This window comes from Panthera pardus, unplaced genomic scaffold (assembly GCF_024362965.1).
Source record: "Panthera pardus isolate Hobbes unplaced genomic scaffold, ASM2436296v1 HiC_scaffold_17, whole genome shotgun sequence".
Taxonomy (NCBI): domain Eukaryota; kingdom Metazoa; phylum Chordata; class Mammalia; order Carnivora; family Felidae; genus Panthera; species Panthera pardus.
In genome coordinates this window covers 99316288-99340217 of record NW_026526732.1, presented here as the reverse complement: position 1 = coordinate 99340217, position 23930 = coordinate 99316288, and the positions used below count along the sequence as shown (strand labels likewise).

The window sequence follows — 23930 nt, the reverse complement described above, 5'->3', positions numbered from 1 at the left end:
AATTCTTAGAGGGGCGCCTGGGTGGCTCAGTTTGTTAAGTGTGGGACTTCAGCTAAGGTTATGATCTCACGGTTCATGAATTCCAGCCCTGTGTTGCACTCTGTGAGGACAGCTCAGAGCCTGCTTCAGATTCTGTGTCTCCCTCTCTCTCTACCCCTCCCCAGCTTGCACTCAGTCTCTTTCTCTCTCAAAAATAACTAATGTAAAAAAATAAAATAAAATAAAATAAATAAATTCTTAGAAAGCTCACTTGACATACATAAGAACATGGTTTATAAAACATATATAATAGGGGTGCTGGGGTGGCTCAGTCAGTTAAGCTCCGAGTTAGGCTCAGGTTGTGATCTTGTGGTTTGTGAGTTCAAGTCTTGCATCAGGCTCTGTGCTGACAGCTCAGAGCCTGGAGCCTCCTTCAGATTCTGTGTCTCCCTCTCTCTCTGCCTGACCCCTGCTCATGCTCTGTCTCTCTCCTTCAAAAATAAATAAACACTAAAAAAAATAAAACATATATTACATTGTATATGTACACACACACACACACACACACACACACATACACACACCCATACTCACATATACACATGAAGGTCTCTAAAATCATTTTTGCTTCAGTACAGTTTGTGGGGGTAATGCTACAGAGCATAAAGAACTGTGTTTTGGAGTCAAGTTTAGATACAAATGCTAATGCTGTCCTTCTCTTTGGGTGATATCTGGCAAGTTACTTAATCTCTATACATCTGTTTGCTCATCGATTACATTGGACAATAATTTAATCCAAAGACAGGATTAAATGTGACACAGCCTGTGTGCCACCTAGTCGACTACTCACTTCATACTTTGTTTAATTTTTTTTAAGTTCATACTTTTCTTTTTTTTATTACTCTGAACCTGTTTTCAGAGTTATTTTTAGAAACTATAATTTGGAGTTGATTTAAGTATGGCATTAATGAGTACTTATCTATGATATACCCCTTTACACTTATTATTTCAATTTATTATTAAGAAAATTTTTTTGATCCAGTTTACTTGGGGAACACAAGTAGGTGAATAAGGATGAGATGGGAAGGAGAAATGTGATTGTAAGAGCAAATGATTAATTTCGTTGGTAAATGTGATAAAAGTGTCATGGCCTTAGATAATATGATTGTTTTTGTACCAAGAAGGCCATATAAGTAGTAGGAGTTTGGTCACAGACCCTTTAACTCTACTGGATTGTGTAAAATCAGCATGCTTGGAAAGAATAATTTCTTTGTTGGTAAACATGAAGGAAAGACAGTACATAAACAAATGGTTCCATTGAGGGAAATGATTATAGGCAATTTATTAGATTTATGAAGAACTGGGGCAATGGGTTATGCCAAGGCTGAGAACGGCTTTTAGTAATCGGGAAAGTATACTTTACCTTCTTGGTGAATGAGTGTTAATGTCTGCGGATACTTCGAGCTTGGGGGGCCTATGTGATGGCATTTTACTAGCCCCCAGTAGAGTGCTTCCTTCTAAATTTAGCTTCAATTCTTTTTTGTGATTTTGTTTTATAAGCTAATACCTTCTTTGGTAGGTGTTCCCCTCAAAATTTCAAATGTGACAGAATTTCCGTGGAGGTTAAGTAAAATAAATGTTTATGGATTTCTAGAGATGTGTGGTGGGGGAGGGGATATCAGGAATAGGAAGTACAGGGGCTTCTGACTTCTTTCTGTCAGCTGGAGTATGGAACAGTTGTTCCTTGAAAAAGAGAGCACTTTCAGGGTAATCACTGTAATTTTTAGAAAGCAAATTATTAAACGCTTACCTCTTCAGAATCTAGGATCAAGATTTTATCCTGTGTTCCAGGAATATGATACATATGACAATTCTGATGAATGAATGCATCGGCAGGTTTTGTTAAAAGGCATGTGTTGCTATGGCAATTTACAATGTCTTCTCTAGACAGAAACATGTAGGATATAACAGACTACTTTAGTAAGACTAAAAAGAAAGTCAGGCCAAGTCTACATTACAATAAAAAGGGAAAGGTTGCAGAAATATAAATTTAAGTATAAATTTCTAAATGAATACTACTTGTGATATTAAGTGACAGCTTTGATGATTTATTTTGAGCCTCAAATGAATGCAGTAAATGTTATTTTCCATCCCCATTATTGTTATGATTATATTCATTAAATTTCAGGATACAAGTGAGATGGTTGGGTATGATGAACACAACATTGACTGGAATATTGTTATAATGGCCAAACTGTTCTTTGTGCCTTCAACCCTATACTTTTCCATTTTAATCTATCTTTATTCACCATCACCAGTTTTACCTTTTTATGGTTGTTTACAATCCTCCTCCTTCCAAACCTTTCGTGATACCTCTTTGAATGCGCACGGAGTAGCTCTGGGCGTTATTTCATGCTCTTTTCTCAGGCCTCTCCTCCTTTTCTCTTGGCATTATCTACAAGCTATTCAAGGCCTGTATGCCTTCTCTCATTTCAACTGTAAATGATTCCACCCATTTCTGTCTTCTGCTAATCCTATTATTTACTGCTTGTGTTATTAGTTGTGCTTGTACCAATTTATTCACTTACTGTATAGTTTGAAGTGTTACTTAACCTCCTTAAGCCTTAGTTACTTTACCTATGAAGCAAAGAAATTGGAGTGGAGGGGCACCTGGATGGCTCAGTTGGTGAAGTGTCTAACTCTTGATTTCGGCTCAGGTCATGATCTCTGGTTTGTGGGACTGAGCCCCATGCCCAGCTCCACACTGACAGCAGGGAGTCTGCTTGCGATTCTCTCTCTCTCCCTCTCTCTCTGCCCCCCCCCCCCCCCCGCCTCTCAAATTAAATGCATAAAGTTTTAAAAAAAGAAATTGGAGGAGAGTCAGATTAATTCTTTGTGCCTTTTGGTCTTGACAACTCAACTCTGCCATTAGCTCACAGAGATAATATGTAAATAAATGAGCTTTATTTTTCCCATAAAACTTTATTTATGAAACAGGCAGTGGGTCAAATTTAGCTTGAGTCATAGCCTGGATTATACTATAATCTCCGAGTCTCCTTAAGTGCTGAGATTTTATGAGAAGATCAACCATTTCTATTCCTAACATCAAAGGACTGAAGTTTTCCCTTGAAGTATATCTTCATAAGATACTACCCTAGTTAATTGTCATTGTTGACGATGGATAGTTTTGATCTTGTACTCTCTCTCCTAAGTACATTTCACATGATTGTGAACATCTTTACCTGTATTCTGTCAATATATTATATACAGGGCTTTCGTTCTCTTAGTACCCCAGCAGACCATTATGACCAGAGCATATCTGGGCACAACTGTGTTGTTATTTTCTTCTATACTCCTTTTTATAGGTCAAATTATGTGTGGTATTATACTTACAATATTTTCGCTTCCTGAAATATCAGGATAGGATAGGATAAGCAATATATCAGCAACTCAGTAAACAGTATTGGTAAAATGATTAATTAATATTAGGAATATACAATCAGCTCTGACATTTTCATGCAAAAAATATTTGGTTTTTCACAAATCTCCATCTGCTTCTCCAAACTATGACAAAATTGGTAGTCCCTTGGCAGAACATATCAATAAAAGTATCTGATCTTAGATTGAGTAAACCTGACTTGATTTAATTTTGCTTCAGTGGAAAATGAAGGGAGATGGGGAATGCCCTCATCTGATTTTGCTTTCCTGTACAATCTATTTTGTTTCATCTTTGAGCTAGCATTAATTAGTACCCCCCTAAAGCTCTCTATCTTGTTCAACATTGCTATACTCACTAGGCCTGAGTATTTTTCTGAATGAAGTTACAAAGTGTCTCTGGTAGAACATTCATAAGGCAACAAAAGTCTGCTTATCTTTGCCTCATTCTTACTGTACTAATCTTCCAAATGTTTGTGTAAAGGGAGCTGAGAGTCTATCTATCTACAATCTCACCTTTAAAAACAAAATTCTATATCCAGAGTAGTCATATCATTGTTACTGGTTTGAGGCTCATCTGGTGGGTTTTTTTATACTTATATCCTATCTGACTTTCATTTCCTTAATAAGAAGGGTTCCATATCAGGCTCTCTTATATATTTGTTCCCTGTTTTCCTCCTAAATTTCCTGTTCTAGTAGGATGTACTGCATAAGATTTCTTTACACATTCACTGTCCAAAACTTTCTTTTTTATCTGTGTGGATCTATAATCACTAATACAGAATTGGTCTGCCCAGAAAACATGAATTTGAATTCCTATTGTCAGTCTACTGGGCCCAGAATAGACTGGGCTGGGATCCCAGAAGTGGTAAATTGTCAGATGCATTGCAACATTTCGGTCTAGATGATTCTGCTACAGTGTATTACACCTACCATCAATATAAAATAAAACTTTTTTTTTTCCTTGCAACTCCAGATTCTTAGATGAATGTTAGATCTGCTTTAAACAACTTGATTCTTGAACAGAGGTGATCTTGACATGTGAGTTAAGAGATAATATTCTCAGAGAAGAATTCCACAATCTTTAGAAAGGCTCTTTCACAATTTCTTTATATAATAAGCTTTCTTTGGTTCTTACACTATTTTACCTGTCAGAAGCCCTGAAAAGTCATGCATTTAAAGGTTAATATGCAGAATCACTGTAAGTAGAGAGAACTCAAAAGTAGATGAAGCCACTCTGTAATTACAGTCTTAGGCAATGACACGTTGACCTGATCATCAGGAACACATCTCTGTGCAATGTGAAGTGCACACATAACAACACTTTGGATGCACCTGTTCATTCAACGTTGAAATCCTAGAGTTAATCTTGACTCTGTCTTCTCCCTTTCTATCAATATGAACTGGCCAACAAATTCCATCACTTTTTTAAAGTTTTTGTTTAAATTCCAGTTAGTTAACACACAGTGTACTATTATTTTCAGGTGTACAATTCAGTGATTCATCACTTACCTACAACGCCCGGTGCTCGTCACAAGTGCCCTCCTTAATCCCCATCACCTATTTAATCTACCCTCCCCCACAACCCTGGCCCACCTCCCCATCTGTTTCTTCCCTATAGCTAAGAGTCTTGGTTTGCTTCTCTACTTTTTACCCCTATGTTCGTTTGTTTTGTTTCTTCAGTTCCACATATGAGTGAAATCCTGTGGTATTTGTCTTTCTCTGACTGACTTGTTTCACTTAGCATAATACTATCCACCACTTTTATCTACAAAATAGCTCTTGAATATATGTCCTCCTGTTCATTCAATTCACTTCAATTCACTTGCTGCCAGTGTAGTTCAATTCACTTGCTCAACAAATATATATTTAGGGTTGACTCTGAATGTCAGTCACTGTTCTAGGTGTTGGAGATACAGGGGTTAAAAGAATGAACAATATTTCATTTATGGGTCTTACATTCTCATTCAGAATTTCATTATATCTTGCATTAATGACCAACATTCATCTAATGCTGCCTTCCTTCCTCTGGAATCTATCTCCCATGCTAACACCACAGTTGTCTCTCTGAAAGACTATCTGGATAATGTCATTACCATATTAGAATGACTCTTGTCCCCAACTTTATAAATGCTAAGGTTGGTGGTTATGAGTTCTCATGATGGCCTGAGCTAAATGTGCTTTCCTAACTTGATTTCCTGCTGCTCCCTTCACTTGTCTCCAGTCCCACAGGACTAAGTGCTGCTCTTAGAATAGGCTAAGATGAAGTTTTACTGGCTCTTGCTTGACTTTGCACTTACTGTGCCTAAAACTCTACACTTCCATTTGTACCTCAAGAATTTCTACTCAGTTCTGTGAAGGGAGCTGTCTTTGCCTTCTGCAGACAGCTAATTTCTATGTCTGCAACCAATAGAAAAATAAAAATAAAACATGCTTTTATAAAAGCAGCAATTATGGATTCAAATGAATTTTGGGTTCAAATTATTTTCTACTTATGTTTCATTTGCCTCCCATTAGATATATTTCTCATTCCGTACTGGAAGTCAATAGGTCTCAGACATCCTCAGGGAACGTGGTATGACAGCAGCCCAGATTTTTTCAAAACAAGCATTTTCCCAGGTATCACTCAATTTTTAGAGAAAAGAAGTATCAATGGGTCTTAAATAATTGAAACAATCACTCTCATTAGATTGTCAGCTTCTTGAAGGCAACAGATATATCTTCTTTGTACTACACAATAGTTTGCTGAATAAAGGCAGAAATAAGTGGATGAAGTACACAAGACACGCTGTGCTTTTTTTTTTTTTTTGAAAGAGATATTTATGGGAATATACATATTACTTTAAGAAATTTGTACCTTCGGCTCTCTTAGTTACCATATCCAGTATGACCACCACTGAATGTATGGCCCTCAAACAAAAAAAAATCAACCAAAACCAAGGGACAAACAACAACAGCAACAACAACAGCAACAGCAACAGCAAGACTATGATTTAAAATCCTATTCAAAGTAGTTATAGTAGTTATTCAGATCCAATAATTTTAGTATCTAGAAATAGCTTAAAATATGGTTTTCAGAAAATGTAGTATTGATTAGCACAGTTATCTGAAAAGAACAAAATCCTTGTTAAAGAGAACATGTATAATGAAATTCATAACATTAGTACCTGAGTGATACAAAATTTTACATCATTCTTTAATGGGTTTTAAGTTTCACTCCACAGAATTTATGGTCTCTCCAGAAAGACTCTTGATATTAGGCAAAAAGTAGTATTTCCAGAGCTATCTAAAAGTGGGCAAATAAGATGAATACAACAGGAAGAGCTTAAATGATCACATGCTTGAAGTGAGAAATGTAAACATAGACTCACCATCCATTCTCAGGCGTCCTCAACAAATGCAGTACAATAGTTGGCCAGATTTTTCTCAATAGTAGCATTTTTCCAGATGTCACTAAAGTTTGTGAGAAAAGAAGTATTAATGGGTATTAAATAATTGGAACAGTTTAACTTAATGGGGTAGAAAAATGCAAAAGAACAATCTAAAGTTCATGTGAAGTAGAAGTTTTTGAAGAAAAGCTACTATCAAGATCTTTGAAACTTGTGACCCTATTGTATAATTTGTTTTAAATTAGCAGGGTTAAGGAAACATTCTCAACAGATTAAGGTTATGGTCCTGGTCTAACTAAAATGTTTATGAATAGTCCTTAAAATGAAATTGTATAACTGAATAAAGAAGAGTATAAATAATTTAGAGTCTGTATGAATGTAATGAAGACCCTTATGTCCTCAAAGATAGCCATTGGTTTACAAGAGGATATCTGTGAAAATAAATACTATTTCTAGAAATTTCAGCCTACTGGTATAATGGCAAGCCAAAGTCTAGTACCACAATTCAGAAATATAACTGTAACTATATACATATACATATATACAGAGAGAAAGAAAGAGAGAGAGGGAGAGAGAGAGAAAGAGAGAGAGAGAGAGAGAGAGAGAGAGAGAGAGAGAGAGAGAGAGAGAATGCCCTTCATAGAACAAGAAGAGAGGAACTCTCTCCTATAAATGAACAATATAAGTAGTCTTCTTGCTTTGTACCAATTAACCTTTATTTTTGTTTGGGTAAAGGTTTTAATTACATGAACTTACTATGATAGCAGTGGGAATTCTCCTAGGGCAAAGTGATCTTTCCCAGCCTTTCAGAAGCCATGAGATATTTAGAAAACAACCCATAGGCGTATTTCTCTGTAATACCCCACTGCGACTTTATGGGTTGATTACCATCTTAGAAACTGTGTAAAAAAGATACAGGCAAGAAAAGATAACTGAAATTTGCAGTGCAAACATTAGACCCAGTGATGGATGGACCTTGCTTGTCACTTGACATAGAGGCTGTAACATAGGGAACTGTACAATAGCTTCCTTGGTGAGGTGTGATATTTTCTCTTTATCTGAATTTTGCATAATGGTTGGTATCTTTTGTATATAATTTCCTTTCACAAGCATCCTAGTTTCTGAAACTCTGAAAGTCAGCGGCCTTCCTTTCTTCTTCCTCTCTCACCTCTATTTCAAGACTTCATTTTCTTCTCTGTCCATTTTGAGAATGTTTGTAATACTCTGAATGTTGGCATTCTCTCTGAACTACAAAAGTATTTTAACTAATGCCTGTAAAGTTGTAACAAGCAGTAGTGTTTCCTGAGGCGTATAGCAACCCCAAGACATTGATAGATTTGCAAAACAAGAATTATTGCTGTCTATTATATCATTGAAAATATTATTTAGATAATCTCAACAAAATGTAGGGAATGTATGAAAAACACGAGCCATTGAACAAAAGTTAAAATAGTCATTTGTATTTCTTAGATGTCTCCAAACTGAGGTAGTTTACTTGAGTTTAGCCTGGGTGGCTCAGTCAGTTAAGCGTCCGACTCTTGATTTGTTTGGTGATACTAGAATAAGACAAACAATTACATTATTTTTTTTAATTTTTATTTTTTTTAACATTTATTTATTTTTGAGACAGAGAGAGACAGCACGAACAGGGGAGGGTAAGGGAGAGAGGGAGACACAGAATCTGAAACAGGCTCCAGGCTCTGAGCCATCAGCACAGAGCCTGACACGGGGCTTGAACTCACGAACTGCGAGATCGTGACCTGAGCCGAAGTCGGACGCTTAACCGACTGAGCCACCCAGGCGCCCCCAAACAATTACATTCTTCAGTGTCTTCTCCCTTGTGAGAAAATGTTCTGTTTCCTTAAATTTAGTCTCTGATCTGTTGGTAGTGGAATTATGTGTAGTTATTATTTTGCTAAATCTTAACCCCACGTGCATTTGTCGATTTTCTGTCCCCAGTGTCTCAGTAGTTCTGGGAGTGTGAAGGGGCCTCTGAAATGGACTAGACAACAAACGCAGTACTCATCTTAGGGCGTATTATTCTTGTGTGTCTTTTTACCTCCCTCTGTCGAGGACTACTTTGTCTTCCCACGCACAGTCGTCAATGCGTTGGAGCCCAAGAAGTTAGAAAGATCTTAGAAAAGGGGAAGGACACATTTGGGGTATTCCCTTCTGAGTGGTATTTAGTGTGTTTTATGCAATATGTAGCTGTAATGCAGTAGCCGTCTCTGGTTTTTAAATTTACCTGAATCCAGTGTGAGAGCTGAGCTTGGACAGATCTGAGTGACAGAGAATTATCCTTTCAATTGTTCCTCCTGCCTTTTTTAAATGTTTCTTTATTTATTTTTGAGAGAGAGAGAGAGAGCACACGTGAGGGAGGGGCAGAGAGAGAGAGAGAGGGAGACACAGAATCCAAAGCAGACTCCAGGCTCCCAGCTGTCAGTGTGGGGCTTGAACCCATGAACCGTGAGATCATGACTTCAGCCCAAGTAGGACACTTAACTGACTGAGCCACCCAGATGCCCCAACTCCTACTGTTTCTTGATCATGGCTTAATTACTGGATCAAGCTTGTCCTGTCTGGATACCTCTTTTTTGCTTGGGCTTGCTTTCTTACAAGGCTCTATCTTTCCTCAAACCAAAGTGCCCTGAACTTCTCACCGTATTTGGTGGAATCTCAGATATGGGATTCCTCTCCTGCCTGTTTTATTTTGGAGAGATACATCTTAGATGTCCTTAGATACATCTAATTTTTTCTTGTATTTTATGTAAATAGCTAAAGTAACTAGTAGCCGGAGCACCTGGAAGGAAGTTTGATTGAGGTAAATGCTTTCTGAAATTGTTAGGATAGTTATGATGAATGAGTAGAAAATGGGCAACTTGAAGTTTCAGGTATGACCTACTCCTTGAAGTACGGGAATGACCTTTGAAGATCTGGAGGCACTTATAATTTTCACTGGTGATAGCTTTTTTTTTTTAATTTTTTTTAACATTTTATTTATTTTTGAGACAGAGAGAGACAGAGCATGAACGGGGGAGGGGCAGAGAGAGAGGGAGACACAGAATCGGAAACAGGCTCCAGGCTCCGAGCCATCAGCCCAGAGCCTGACGCGGGGCTCGAACTCAGCCCAGAGCCTGACGCGGGGCTCGAACTCACGGACCGCGAGATGGTGACCTGAGCTGAAGTCAGACGCCCAACCACTGAGCCACCCAGGCACCCCTCGTGATAGCTTTTTATACAAAAGTTACAAGGATGTAAATACAATTTTAAAACTGCAGAATAGGGGCACCTGAGTGGCTCAGTCAGTTAAGCGTCCGACTCTTCAGCTCAGGACATGATCTCATGGTTTGTGAATTCAGACCCTGCATTGGTCTCTGGGCTGACAGTGTGGAGCTTGCTTGAGATTCTGTCTTTCCCTCTCTCTGTGCCCCTCTCCTGCTTGTTCTCTATCTCTCTTAAAATAATTAAAAAATTTTAAAAATTAATTTAAAAAAACCCTGCAAAATGTTTTTCAGAATTAAACTAGCTTGAACTTACACATTAAACTGCCCAGAATATTTGAAACCTTAAACTATTCCAGTCTACTATCCCTGTGTGTAGCAGAAAACCAAGAGAGAGATGGGGACCAGGGCAATGAACACTCCTAGCCTCGATCGGAAAAAAAATGAAGGAAAGTTGTTCTTCAGTGTTATCCCAACTTCCACATCATTTTTCCCCCTCCTTTTTTGTGTCAAATGATCTAAATGCATTAATGTATTTTCTTGAATGCCGTGATCTCCACCATAAACCTGCCTTCTTAAGGCAATACCTCTGTGCTATGGTGCCATCATTTTATTCTGTACCCTATTAAAAACAGCTTTCTGGCAAATGGACATGTTGAAAATATTTGAATGGATGTGTATCTCCTCCAGATATAGGATACAGGGATTTAACTTTAAGGAACTCTGATGTTGAGATCTGGACTACTAGAGATGGACTGGCAGGGCTGTGTGTGGGCAGAATTGTAGTCTCACAATCCATCAGAGCACATGAACGTGGGAGTCCACATGGTTCCTCCACATACCACTGTTGCTGTTCAGGACATGCTGCAGTTGGGGACTGTATATTTATTAGAGAGAAACATGCATTAGAGAGAAATATAACATGAAGGAGAACATGGGATTTGGAGCCTGTGCCTAACACCTCCCACTTTGTGATATCAGACAAGTCTTGTTATGTCATTAGTAGACGGAACATGTTACTAACATCTCCATCACTGGATTTAGTCAAGAGAAAACGTGAGATATTTGGTAAGTTTGGATTCTTTGTGGGTTGTTACATGCCACACTGAAAATGGACCAGTACTAGGAGTAAAACATTGGCTTTCCGTACCTACATGTGTGAACAGAAAGTCCACATTAGGTACCTACCCATTTTATAAAATAATACACACATATACATATTTCATGAAAAATTATTTTATTGAGGACATTCATCTGTATTTATATTATGCTTGTTGGCCGTCTTGGAGATTTTTAGTTTATGCCATTTAGAGTAGAGTTTCAGGGAGCTAGATGTGAAGGGGAGACATCTTTAAATACTTTAAAAACCTCCATGCCCCAGTTGTCCTACAGTTTATTTTCTTTGACAAATGAGTATGATTTTAAGCCATTTGGACATAGAGGAGTATATTGTGAGCAAGTAAATAAGGTTATGGTAAAAATGAAAACTGTGCAGCCACATTTTTGTAGGACAATGATGGCACTTCCATAGTAAAACAAGGTGGAAACATTTTATCAAAATGCAAATCAAACATTTTTAACCATGTCAATATGTTTTTATTATTATCTGTAGATGGGGCACACTGAAAGGGGCACAAGGACGGAAAGAAAAATTCTGGGTAGGTACCGCTTTCCAACTGCATTTCTACTGTGATGTGACTATTTTAGAATCATCTGTGTCTCTACCTCCTGGTTTGTGTTATTTAGTCACTCTAAGTTACAGTGATATTATTTTTAATAATGGTATTTTCTCCGGCAGAAAATTCTTTATAATCATTTGTATTAAAGTAACAGTTTTCCTCAGTTCCTCTTATTTCACATTATAGAAGAAGAAAAAGTGTTTTTTCTTCAAAGCAAGAATCAACAGGAAAACATTTTGTTTTGTTTTCATCCATGTTAAAGTAATGGCTAGACTTCTATCATATGTCAGTTTTGTGTTCTCACATTATTTTTGCTATGGATGGTGCCTTTGTAATGTTAGTATCAATATTAGGTATTGATATAAAGTATACATATTTCCCATAGTGGTAAAATGCTTTATTTTTGCTTTTGCCAATTATAACAAATACATGTTCCTTCACTGAGAAAGAAACAATGTCTAGTATAAAAATTAATAGAAGGTTACACATAAGAAACATTTTAAAGAGGACTGGAACATATTATCTCAAATATCCAATTAATTACAATGAACTTTGATGAATTGTTCCAGATCCTTATATTATATGCATTTTAATTTTAATTTCTGCAAAAAGGCAGAAATAGAATGAATAGGTAATGGTAATTATTATGAAATTCGAATTTGAATATATACAGTAGAGAGCATATTATAACTTATAGACCTAAATATTAGGAGTGATAGTCATCACAGTGACTCATATGTGGTCACCTCTTATATTTGTCTTGTTGACAAATCGAAGTATTTTGCTTTTAAGTAGAATGATGCTTCTTTGTATTTAAACTGAGATTTCTTGGAGCACCTGGGTGGCTCAGTCAGTTAAGCATCTGACTCTTGATTTCAGTTCAGGTCATGATCTCATGATTGGTGAGTTTGAGCCCTGCATTGGGCTTTGTACTGACAGTGTGGAGCCTGTGTGGGATTCTCTCTTCCTCTCTCTCTCTCTGCCCCTCCCCTGCTCTCGCTCACATGCTCTCTGTCTCAAAATAAATAAACTTAAAATAACCTTAACTTTCTTAAATATCATTATCTTCAAGAAAAGAAAGTTTGCAGTAGCCAATAATTAACATTAATGCTACATAGTTAAAATTCATAATTTGTGAAAGGGGATATGTTGTTTGAATGCCTACAATTAAGTTTCTATATAGGATTACTACTAAATGAGTTTAAACAGTTATTCAGTATCATAATAATATAATATTTACAGGCAAAAACAAATAATTTGGTTAATGTATTGAATTCACAACAGTTTTTAGCATTTAGCACCTGACACACCTGATAGCTATTTGTGGAGTGGATATGAATGAAAGTGCAAACAAACAAACAAACAAACAAACAACTTTCTGTGACCCTCTCACCTTCAACCTCATCATTTCCTCCCTAGAGCCTCATGGATGGTGTACACATACATGCACATGCACGCACACACACAGACACACACACACACAGACATACACAAATGCACATATACTCGCTCATTCTCATATATTCAACACGTACATGCATGCCATCCTTTTAGATTACTTTTGTTGCAATTCCTATCAATTCTGAACTTACTACTTATCTAAAATTTTCTAAGAAAACTATTTCATGGGCATAAAATCAGGATTTCTTTCTGCTGTGACTCTTTTAGATAAATTGATTAATATCAGTGGTAGGAATATAAGAATCAAATTTAAAAATTATCATATTTTATTAAATTGAACATTTTAGTTAATATTTTCTCCACCTAACTGTATCCTCATCTTGGGCCAGTATTGTGTCTGCCTTACTAACTACTGTATCCAAAGGACAGAGCAGAGTGACTGATACATAATGGGTATCTACGCAATGCTTGTTGCTTGACTGAATGAATAACATTGATCTATGCAATCAGGAAAAATTAGTCAGGTCACTAAAATAGTTTTCATTTTATATAAAAATTAATATTTGGGTTAATTAAAATATGAAATTCTTACTTAGTACTACTGTTTTGCTAGAATTATGAAGGGTCTGAGATGTTATCCTACTTGAATTAAGAAACATGGGTCAGAAGAAAAGAGTACTTTACTGATGCTTACATCCAGATCAGTAGCCAGATGTCACCACATAAGTCCTCACACTTCAGTCTGGCAGTGATAAGAGGCAACAATGTTTTTCCATACAAGTAGCAGCTGATACCTCATAAATGAGGGACAGAGAACAATGGATTTTCTCCATTTATATAGTGGAGACAGGCAATCTCCTCCTTTTCTGCAAGGAACAAAAAAAAATATTCTATTAAAATGGGATGGAAAGGGTCCTATGTTCTTACCCTTTCCCTTAGGAATATAAATATGTCTTTGCAAGGGTCAGATGAATACAGATAATGTCTCCAAATGCTGAACTTCATCCTTTTTTAACATGTAAAAACCAAGAGAGATAATATTCCAGTACTCCTGGCACCATGGGGCTTAATTTAAGACCTTGTCTGGTCTCTGACTCTTTGGCCCTCTTGGGGAGATAAGAGAAGTTTTATTACCCTTTTGGATCAGATCAATTAACTAGACAAATGGCTACAGATCTAATTCTCATTGAATGTGAAGATAAAATATTTCTGGCAGAAGTGAAAGCAAATATTCTGTGTCTCTATATCATATACACCCTTTGTGCACCAGTAGATTAGAGGTTTTTTTTGTAAGGGCACTGAGAAGTTCAGAAAAGTTTTATTGCCCCATAATTATATATGAACATTTTAAAATATTTACATGTAGTCCTATGATATAGTAAATTAAAATTTTAAAAAGTAGATGACTTCCACTACTGAGTAAAATTTAATACATAACAATAAGCCATATATACCACTAAATAAGTTGAAAATAGTATCAGAATTAATTTTCCAAACCATATTTTTATTTTATTTTTATTTTTTTTAAATATATGAAATTTATTGTCAAATTGGTTTCCATACAACGCCCAGTGCTCATCCCAAAAGATGCCCTGTTCAATACCCATCACCCACCCTCCCCTCCCTCCCACCCCCCATCAGCCCTCAGTTTGTTCTCATTTTTTAAGAGTCTCTTATGCTTTGGCTCTCTCCCACTCTAACCTCTTTTTTTTTCCTTCCCCTCCCCCATGGGTTCCTGTTAAGTTTCTCAGGAACCACGTAAGAGTGAAAACATAGAGAAAGACAGATACCAAACCATATTTTTATAGAAACGAGAGAGCTGAATATGGGGACAATTTTCCATACTGTGAACATTCGGTAGGTCTGGGTTTAAGCTGAAGGTTACATTTCAAATAAGGAGAGAGAGAGAGAGAGAGACCTCTGGGAGATAGAAAATCCAGCTGAATTAGAATTTAGATGAACCCCAAACACAAAGCCATCTCTTTCCATGGAATATTTAATAAGTTGCTAGAACAGTGTGAGTAGCTAAGGAGGGGAATAAGAAGGCAGAGTGAAATCTGCAGCCTTGAAGATATTGTAGTAGGAGTCCCACTGGAAGAGAGCCTGAAACACACACATCATAGGCATAAACCCCAAATATAGGAAGAAAACCAGGAGTGGAATGAGTTTAACGAAAGCTCATCTCCAGCCCTGAGCGGACTCAGTTTCTGCACAAATTGAGGTGATTAATTCCTCACCATATCTCTTTAGGAGAAGAAAGGGCTAAACTTCTTAGGAAAATAATACCCAGGTCAATCTATAATTATTAGGACAACATGTCCAGCTTAGATTTAAAAATTCTGAAATATGTGAAGGAGAAAAATGTGACCAATAACTAAGGGGAAAAACTATCAATAGATAATACTTTAGATGTTGGCTTTAAAAGAGCCATTGTAAAAATCATTTTAAAAATATGGATGAAAGATGGAGACTTAAAAAAATTAATATTCATTTTTTGAGAGACAGAAAGACGGAGTGTGAGCAGTGGAGGGGTGGAGATAAAGGGAGACACAGAATCCAAAGAAGGCTCCAGTCTCCAAGCTGTCAGTGCAGAGCCCAACATGGGGCCCAAACTCACAAACCACAAGATCATGACCTGAGTTGAAGTCAGCTGCTTAACTGATTGAGCTATGCAGGTGCCCCATGAAAGATGGAGACTTTTAACAAAGGACTTAAATATATATATAAATGAATTATTGAATTTGTGAGTGCAATGTTTGAAATTAAGAACTTGCTGGATGGGTTAAATGGCAAACAGAATTAGTGATCTTAAATAAACGTCAATGAAATTTGTAGTACACAGAGAAAAACAATGAAAGAAGGAAATACAGAACAATGTGAATACAAAGGGTAGGACACAATCAACAGTTTAACAGACACGTAATTGTATTCTCAGAAGGATTAAGAGAGAGAGAGAAAGAGAGAGAGAGGGAGAGAATGAGTCAGAATCAATATTTATTTATTTATTTATTTAAAATTTTTTAACGTTTATTTATTTTTGAGACAGAGGGAGACAGAGCGTGAACGGGGGAGGGTCAGAGAGGGAGGGAGACATAGAATCGGAAACAAGGTCCAGGCTCTGAGCTGTCAGCACAGAGCCCAATGCGGGGCTCAAACTCACGGACCGTGAGATCATGACCTGAGCTGAAGTCGGACCCTTAACCGACTGAGCCACCCAGGCGCCCCGATATTTAAAAACTTAATAGCCAATAGTTTTCCAAAACTGAAGGACATGAACCCAAAAATTCAGAGAGCTCAATAAACTCCAGGAAGGAGAAATAAAAAAAACCAAAAACCAAAAAACAAAAAAACTATGCCCAGGCATTTAATAATAAAACAATTGAAAGTAAATGATAAAAAGGAAAATTTAAAAATGGTAGAGCTTTTTAAATGATAGGTTAACCTCAGAAAAAATAGCCTAACTGACAGCTGGCTGGGGAAAGGATATCTTTAATAAATGATGTTGAGAAAAGTGTATTCACAAGCAAAAGAATGAAAGTGGACCTCCTTTTCACACCATTTACAAAAATTAACGCAAAATGGGTTAAAGATTTAAGTGTAAGACCTGAAACTGTGAAGACAACAGGGAATCACTCCTTAACATTGATCTTTGCAATGACTTCCAGGATAGGACACCAAAAGCACAAGTGGCAAAAACAAAAATAAATAAGTGGATTACACCAAACTAGAAAGCTTCCACACAGCAAGACAAAAACAAAACCAAAAGTAACAATAAAAGCCAACCTGGAATGGAGAAATTACTTGTAAATTATGTATTCAACAAGGGGTTGATATCCAAAATATTTAAGGAACTCATACAATTCAGTAGCAAGAAAACAAATAATGAGATTAAAAACAAGCAAAGAATCTGAATACGCTTAGTTCCAAAGAAGATATAAAAATGGCCAACAGGTACATGAAACGTGCTCAATAGCACTAGTCATTATGGAACTGTAAACCAAAACTACCATCAAATATCACTTCACACCATCAGAATGGCTAAAATCAACAACACAAGAAACAACAAATGTTAGTGAGGATGTGGAGAAATGGGAACCCTCTTGCACTGTTTGGTGGGAAATCAAACTGGTGCAGCTACTCGGGAAAACAGTATGGAGACTTCTCAAAAGTTAAAAATAGAACTACCCTGTGATCCAGCAATTACACTACTAGGTATTTACCTAAAGAATACAAAAATACTAATTCAAAGGGATACATGAACCCCAATATTTATAGCAGCATTATCTACAATAGCCAAATTATGGAAACAGCCCAGTGTCCATCAATAAATAGATAAAAAATATGTGCTATATATGTGTAATGGAATATTAACCATGAAAAAAGAATGAATTCTTGCCATTTGCTTTATAGCTAGGGAGTATTATGATAAGGAAAAAGTCAGCCAGAGAAAGACAAATACCATATCATTTTACTCATGTGTAGAATTTAAAAAACAAAACAAATGAGCAAAGGGGAAAAAGGGAGGGAGCAAACTAAGAAACAGACTCTTAACTATAGAGAACAAACTGATAGTTATCAGAGGGGAGGCGGATGGGGTGATGGGAAAATAGGTGATGGGGATTAAGGAGTGCACTTGTTGTGATGAGCACCAGGTGTTGTATCAAAGTGTTGAATCACTATATTGTATACCTGAAACTGGTATTAAATTGTATGTTAACTAACTGGAATTTAAATGCAAACATTTAAAAAATTAACACCAAATCCTTCTCAAACTTTTTCAAAAATTTGAAGAGGAGGGAACCCTCTGAAACTCTTTTTACAAGGCCAGCATTACCCTGATACCAAAGCCAGAAAAGGTCACTACAAGAAAATAAAATATCCCTGATGAATAAAGATTCAAAAATCCCCCCCCCCCAAATAGTACTAGCAAACTGAATTCAACAGTACATTAAAGTGATCATAATTGTGAACAAAAGGATTCATGCCTGGGGTGTAAGTATGGTTTGGCATAAGCAAATCAATAAGTGTGATACATTACATTAATAAAATGAAAGATAAAAATTATATGATCATATCAATAGATATAGACAAAGCATTTGACAAAATTCACATTCTTTACTGATTAAAAAATCTCAAAAATTTGGTTTAGAAGGAATATACCTCAACATAATAAAGGCCATATGTGATAAACACAGAGTAAATATCAAATTCAATAGTGAAAGATTGAAAGCATTCACCCTATGATCAGGAACAAAACAAAGATGTCCACTCTTATCCTATTCAAGATAGTACTGGAAGTCCTAGAAAGAGCAATTAGACAAGAGAAAGAAACAAAAGGCATCCAAATCAGAATAGAAGAAATAAACTGTCTCTCTTTGCAGATGATATGATCATATATATATAAAATCCTAAAGACTCCATCAAAAAAACTATTAGAACTAATAAATCAACAAAGTGGAAGGATACAAAATCAACATACAAAAATCAGTTGTATTTTTATATGCTAATGGTGAACTATTCTAAAAAATGTTTCATTTATGATAAAATAAAAAATATGTATTAGTATGCACTTAACCAAGGATGTGAAAGATCTGTATAATAAAAATTATAAGAAATTGATAAAAGAAATTAAAGAAGACACAAATAATGAAATGATATCCCATGTTCATGGATCAAAAGAATTAATATTGTTAAAATGTCCATACTACCCAAAACCATCTATAAATTCAATGCAATCCCTATCAAATTTCCAATGACAATTTTTACAAAAATGAAAAATATCCTAAAAGTTGTTTGGAGCCACAAGAGACTCTGAACTGCCAAAGTAATCCTGAGAAAGATTACTGGAGGCATCACAAATTTTGATTTCAAATTTTACTTCAAAATTTTAATAGTCAAAACAGTACATTACTGGCATAAGAATAGACACACGGACCAATAGAACAAGATCAAGAGCCCAGGAAAAAACCCACTTACATATAATCAACTGATATTTGACAAAAAGACCAAGAAGAGGCAATGGAGAAAGGATAGTCTTTTCAATAACTGGTGTTGAGAAAGGTGTTTAACCATATGCAGAAGAATGGAATTGAAACCCTATTGTACTCCACTCATAAAAATGAACTCAAAATGGATGAAAGACTTAAATGTAAGACTAGAAATTACAAAGATACAGGAAGAAAACACAGGGGAAAATCTCCTTGATGTTGATCCTTGCAAAGATTGTTTGGATATGACACCAAAGATGCAAAGATAAAAGCAAAAATCAACAAGTGGAACAAGGGCTTCTGCCTAGCAAAACAGTAAGTAAACTAAAAAGGCAACCAATGGGAGGAAACATTTGCAAACCATCTATCTGATATGGGGTTACTATCCAAAATATATATATAGGAACTCATGAAACTTAATAGCAAAAACCACACATAATCCAACTAAAAATGGGCAAAAGACGTGAATAGACAATTTCTCCCTGAAATAATACAAATGGCCAGTAGATAGGTGAAAATGTATTCAATATCATTAGTCATCAGGGAAATGAAAATTAAAACCACAATGAAATATTACTTCTCACCTGTTAGAATAGCTAATATCAAAAAGACGGGAGAAAACAAGTGTTAGCGAGGATGTGGGGAAAAAGGAACACTCATGCACTGTTGATGGGAATGGAAATTGGTGTGGCCACTATGGAAAACAATTTGGAGTTCCCTCAGAAAATTAAAAAATAGAATTACCATATGATCCAGTAATCCCACTTTTGGGAATATATCCTTCAGGGCTTTTTCTGCTACATTTACTTATGGACTAACTCCCTTCCAGTCTTCAGGTTAATCGTTATATACTCCATTAATGTTTTTCACCCCCTACCCCAAACACTTATTCAGGCAAGCTCTAAACCCCAGGAGACATTCTGGACCTAGTCTAACTTTTTAGTTAATCTCATATTTTAAAATAAAAAATAAAAGTAGAAAGAAAATGTTTAATTCTTATTGAATTTACTTCCTGAATATTTCTCAAATACTTTCTCTATTTCTCTTCCTAGTCCTCCCGCCCCTGTTAAGACATCAGACTTACTGGCTAGTTTACTAGCTAGTCTCCCTGCCTCTTGTGTTTACCCTCTTAAATCCATCCTTCTCATATCACATGGAGTAATATCATCAAAATATAAATTTGTCCACCTTGCTCTCCTACTGGAAGTACCTTAAGACCTTGTCATCATTTTCACCATTATTTTCTCAGTATGTATTTCCTTAACTCCCTTTCAGCCTCATAACCCACCAGCCTGCTTCTGTTTTATGATCTAATTACAATAATTTCATTGCTTCATTTCAGGGCTTCATGCTGCTCCATGCTTTGCTGTTGTTTATGCTTTTACTGTTTTCCTTTACCTGAATCTCCTTTCCTCCTGTTTTTATCTGGTTCATTTGTTCCCAGGTTTTAATATGGATCACATATAGCACTTCTTCCATGATGACTTTTCTGAACCACCCAAATAAATGAGATGCCCCTCAGCTGTCTTCAGTAGCACCCTGTGCATAGTTCTACCCGAGTACTTGGCTTATGTTGTTGTCCTTCATTAGTTTAGCTTAAGCTCCCTGAACACAGAATAAGATATTATTTATCTTTGTTCCCCTGGTGCTTAGCACAGAGAAAATCACATAGGAGACACTATAATTGCAGCTTGTCTGACATCTTTTGATATGGCATTACAAATATATGTTACCATTATACGCATGGGAACTGAGAGGTTTTATACCAAGTCTAGTTATTGTGAACTTGAGTGTGCATGCATATTAAAGTAACTGATAAATAATATAACTGTTTTATTCTTATTTAGAAAATATTTAGGCTCTTAATAATTGTGATCTATAATAAGTCAAAAGTATTTAAAGCTACATGAGTTCCTTGTGTTTTTATAGTCAGGATTAAATACCCAACTATGATATTCATCTTCTCTCTCTCTCTCTCTCTCTCTCTCTCTCTCTCTCTTTTCTGCAGATTGCTGCCAATTCCTGGGGAAAGTCATGGGGAGAGAATGGCTATTTCAGGATTCTTCGAGGAGTAAATGAATCTGACATTGAAAAGTTGATTATCGCAGCTTGGGGCCAACTGACAAGTTCAGATGAACCATAACATATCATTAAATTTCCATAAGGCCGTGCACTTAAGTAACCCCTCAAATTGAAATTAAGCAAAGTAAGGTTCTCTGTGACAGTGGAATCTTTGTCTCTCCACATTGTTATTATAATGTGCCTATTTTCTTGTTTCACCCCAGGCTCCCTGCTTCTGCTTCCTTCATATCACTAAGTATATAAAAACACTAACAGAGGACAGCAGAGTAGCTAAATGGCTTTACGGTTCTCTGGCTGTCTTTTTCTTCCTCTCAAGATAGTATTCTTTTTGACTTTGATAGTTCACAAAAGTGTAATAGTGCTTGTCTTAAAAGTTCATGGTATTCCTTTGTAGAAATGAAGTAGTTTCTGTCTTTAACAAATGAGGATTTCAGACCAAAAAAAGCAATGGAAATACCAATTTACCATTTTCATGATTTTGTTTTCAGGCAAATAGTGCTGTCTTTATTCAAATCTTGCTGATAATTTTCCAAAAGCAATGGAAATAGATTAATTGTTTCTCTCAAAAAGCTAACATTTTGTTTCTTTTCATTTGTCTTAACCTAACTTGCAATCTTAACTAAAAAGGAAAGTAACTCTCCATAGGAAATAACTATTCTTTATGGTAGTTTACTCATTATACTGTGTAATGGCCTGTGCTCTAAAGAAGTTGGTGTCTGGGAGGGAAAATTCACACCTCCTCTCTTGGTTCTTTTGGTTGGTGTACTAATTAAATTAAAAAGGACAGAGCAACAGAAAAACAAATGGAATTATGTATATACAGGGGCCCCATAAGAATATGAGACTCAAACAGGGGACTGAAGCAGGCAGCTTTTATACCTCTTAGACAATATAAATAAATAAATAAATACATACATACATACATACGTACGTACATAAATTTCTGAAGAATTGACAAGACAAAGAAACCTAAGTTTGGGTACTAATTAGTGAAGAAACTAAACAGACCTTGTTCACATCATTTGCTCAGCCCTGAATATCCCATCCCTGGTGATCAGAATGTCTGTTTATTTCCTGGTTCAAGGAGGGTATTTTTCACATAGGAGATTAATTTGCTTTTTTCAGGGGGACAGAGAGGAGTGTCATTGTACTGGCTATTCTCAAACAACTTTAATTCAAAGTAATCTGTATGTCAAAGTGGCATATTCTGGCCTGAACCCCATCACTGGTTAAGTAATGGGAAATCTTAGAGGCTAACAATGGAAGTAGAGTGTTAACACACACACACACACACACACACACACACACAATTTTAGAAGCCAGTACACTTTGTATAAGGTCTATTTAAAATGAGTTGCAAAGCTGTATTTGGAAATATAACATATTTACCCCTGAAAACAGCAACCTGATGCCATGAGTCAGAAAGAATAAATAGACTTTTATCACAACCATTTCACAGTTCAGTACTCGAGATTCTAAAAAGTAAGCTAAATTGGCACTAATTTGCATCTAATTTTTATTTTAGTTCTCTATAGTCAGAGAAACAAAAATAGCATCCTCATAACGGTTGGGAAAGGATAAAATCTTTTAATAATTCACTAGCATCTTAAATGGCAAACTCATAAATGAAAAAGCAAAGCTGATCAGTAAGTGAGCATGGCCAATTATTATTACAACGGTGGGCTATCCATGGTCTTCAACTTCTGGACACTCTGTCATCTGAATTTTCATTGTGGAACTTTTCTGTGCTTTTGTGCCCAAAGGTGTCCTGATTAGATAAGCCATACAAGTTGAAAATGTAAGGAAGCCGAGCACAGAACAGTGAGTGTAGCTGTGGATTCTTTCTCCATTAATCATTGCAGCTTCATCAGAAGCAGTTCTATGCATGTAGTTCCCCCCTAGATTATACCCACAGGACTGATTCCCCTTGTTAGGATTGGCCAAATTTACCCCAGTGGGCTGAGAAATAATCTGGTTTTGTCTCAGTTTGGATTCCTCTAGAAGCAGCCCCTGAGGCAAAGGTTTGAGTGCACATAATTAGAGCAGGGAAGGGAACACTGAAGAGAGTGGGTAGTGATGTAGGATCACCGAAGGCAGACAACACAGGCTATGTTACCAAGCAGATGGTACCACAGGTAATGTGTTCTGATCTCACCCAGGAAGGATGTGTGTTGGTTGAGCACTGCTCCACAAGGCCATGAATTTCCTGGTTGGTCTGGTCTGGCAGGTTGTGCAGTTAAGAAAAAAACCAACAGGCAAAGAAAAGCAGTTCTGGTGTTGGATGTCAGGCTGATGGCCACTGAAATGGCACAGGTGAGGTGATGTGTCTCTGCCACAGGTGTTAACACATTTTAAAACATTCTTCAGATGATAAAGACTAAGGAAATAACAAATGACAATGCATTAAAATGCCAGATGACTAACCTCGCTAGTAAAAACACCTACGGGAATGTGTTGATACAACCTTTTCCCTGTTAGGTAAATGGATAAAAGTTGTTGGAATTGATTTTCTCATTGTGGTTTGTGAGTCTAGATTATAGGCCTAGATTGTGCTGTTTTAGAATTTACCACCTTTCTGAGGATCCCAATTGATAATGAAATTAATCCCAGAGATTTGAAGAAAAAACAAAGAAAATATCACAATAGTAAGCCCCATAGGAAGACACAAGATATGTTTTTCCAGCAGTAAGACTAAGATCTAAAGAGGCCAAGACTAGTTGGGACAGAAGCACACCGGTGAGACAAGGAAAATACTAT

At 36.4% G+C, this 23930-nt stretch overlaps 1 protein-coding gene across 1 annotated transcript in view; it reads left to right on the top strand.

Annotated features, from left to right (window-relative positions):
• TINAG (tubulointerstitial nephritis antigen) overlaps window positions 1-21747 on the top strand; it is an 83598-nt gene extending 61851 nt beyond the window's left edge. The window contains exons 10-11 of the mRNA XM_019457449.2: window positions 11637-11682; window positions 21100-21747. Coding sequence (XP_019312994.1) covers window positions 11637-11682; window positions 21100-21234 — 181 coding nt within the window. The 3' untranslated portion in view covers window positions 21235-21747. The remainder of the gene's footprint in view (window positions 1-11636; window positions 11683-21099) is intronic.
• Window positions 21748-23930: the final 2183 nt, after the last annotated feature.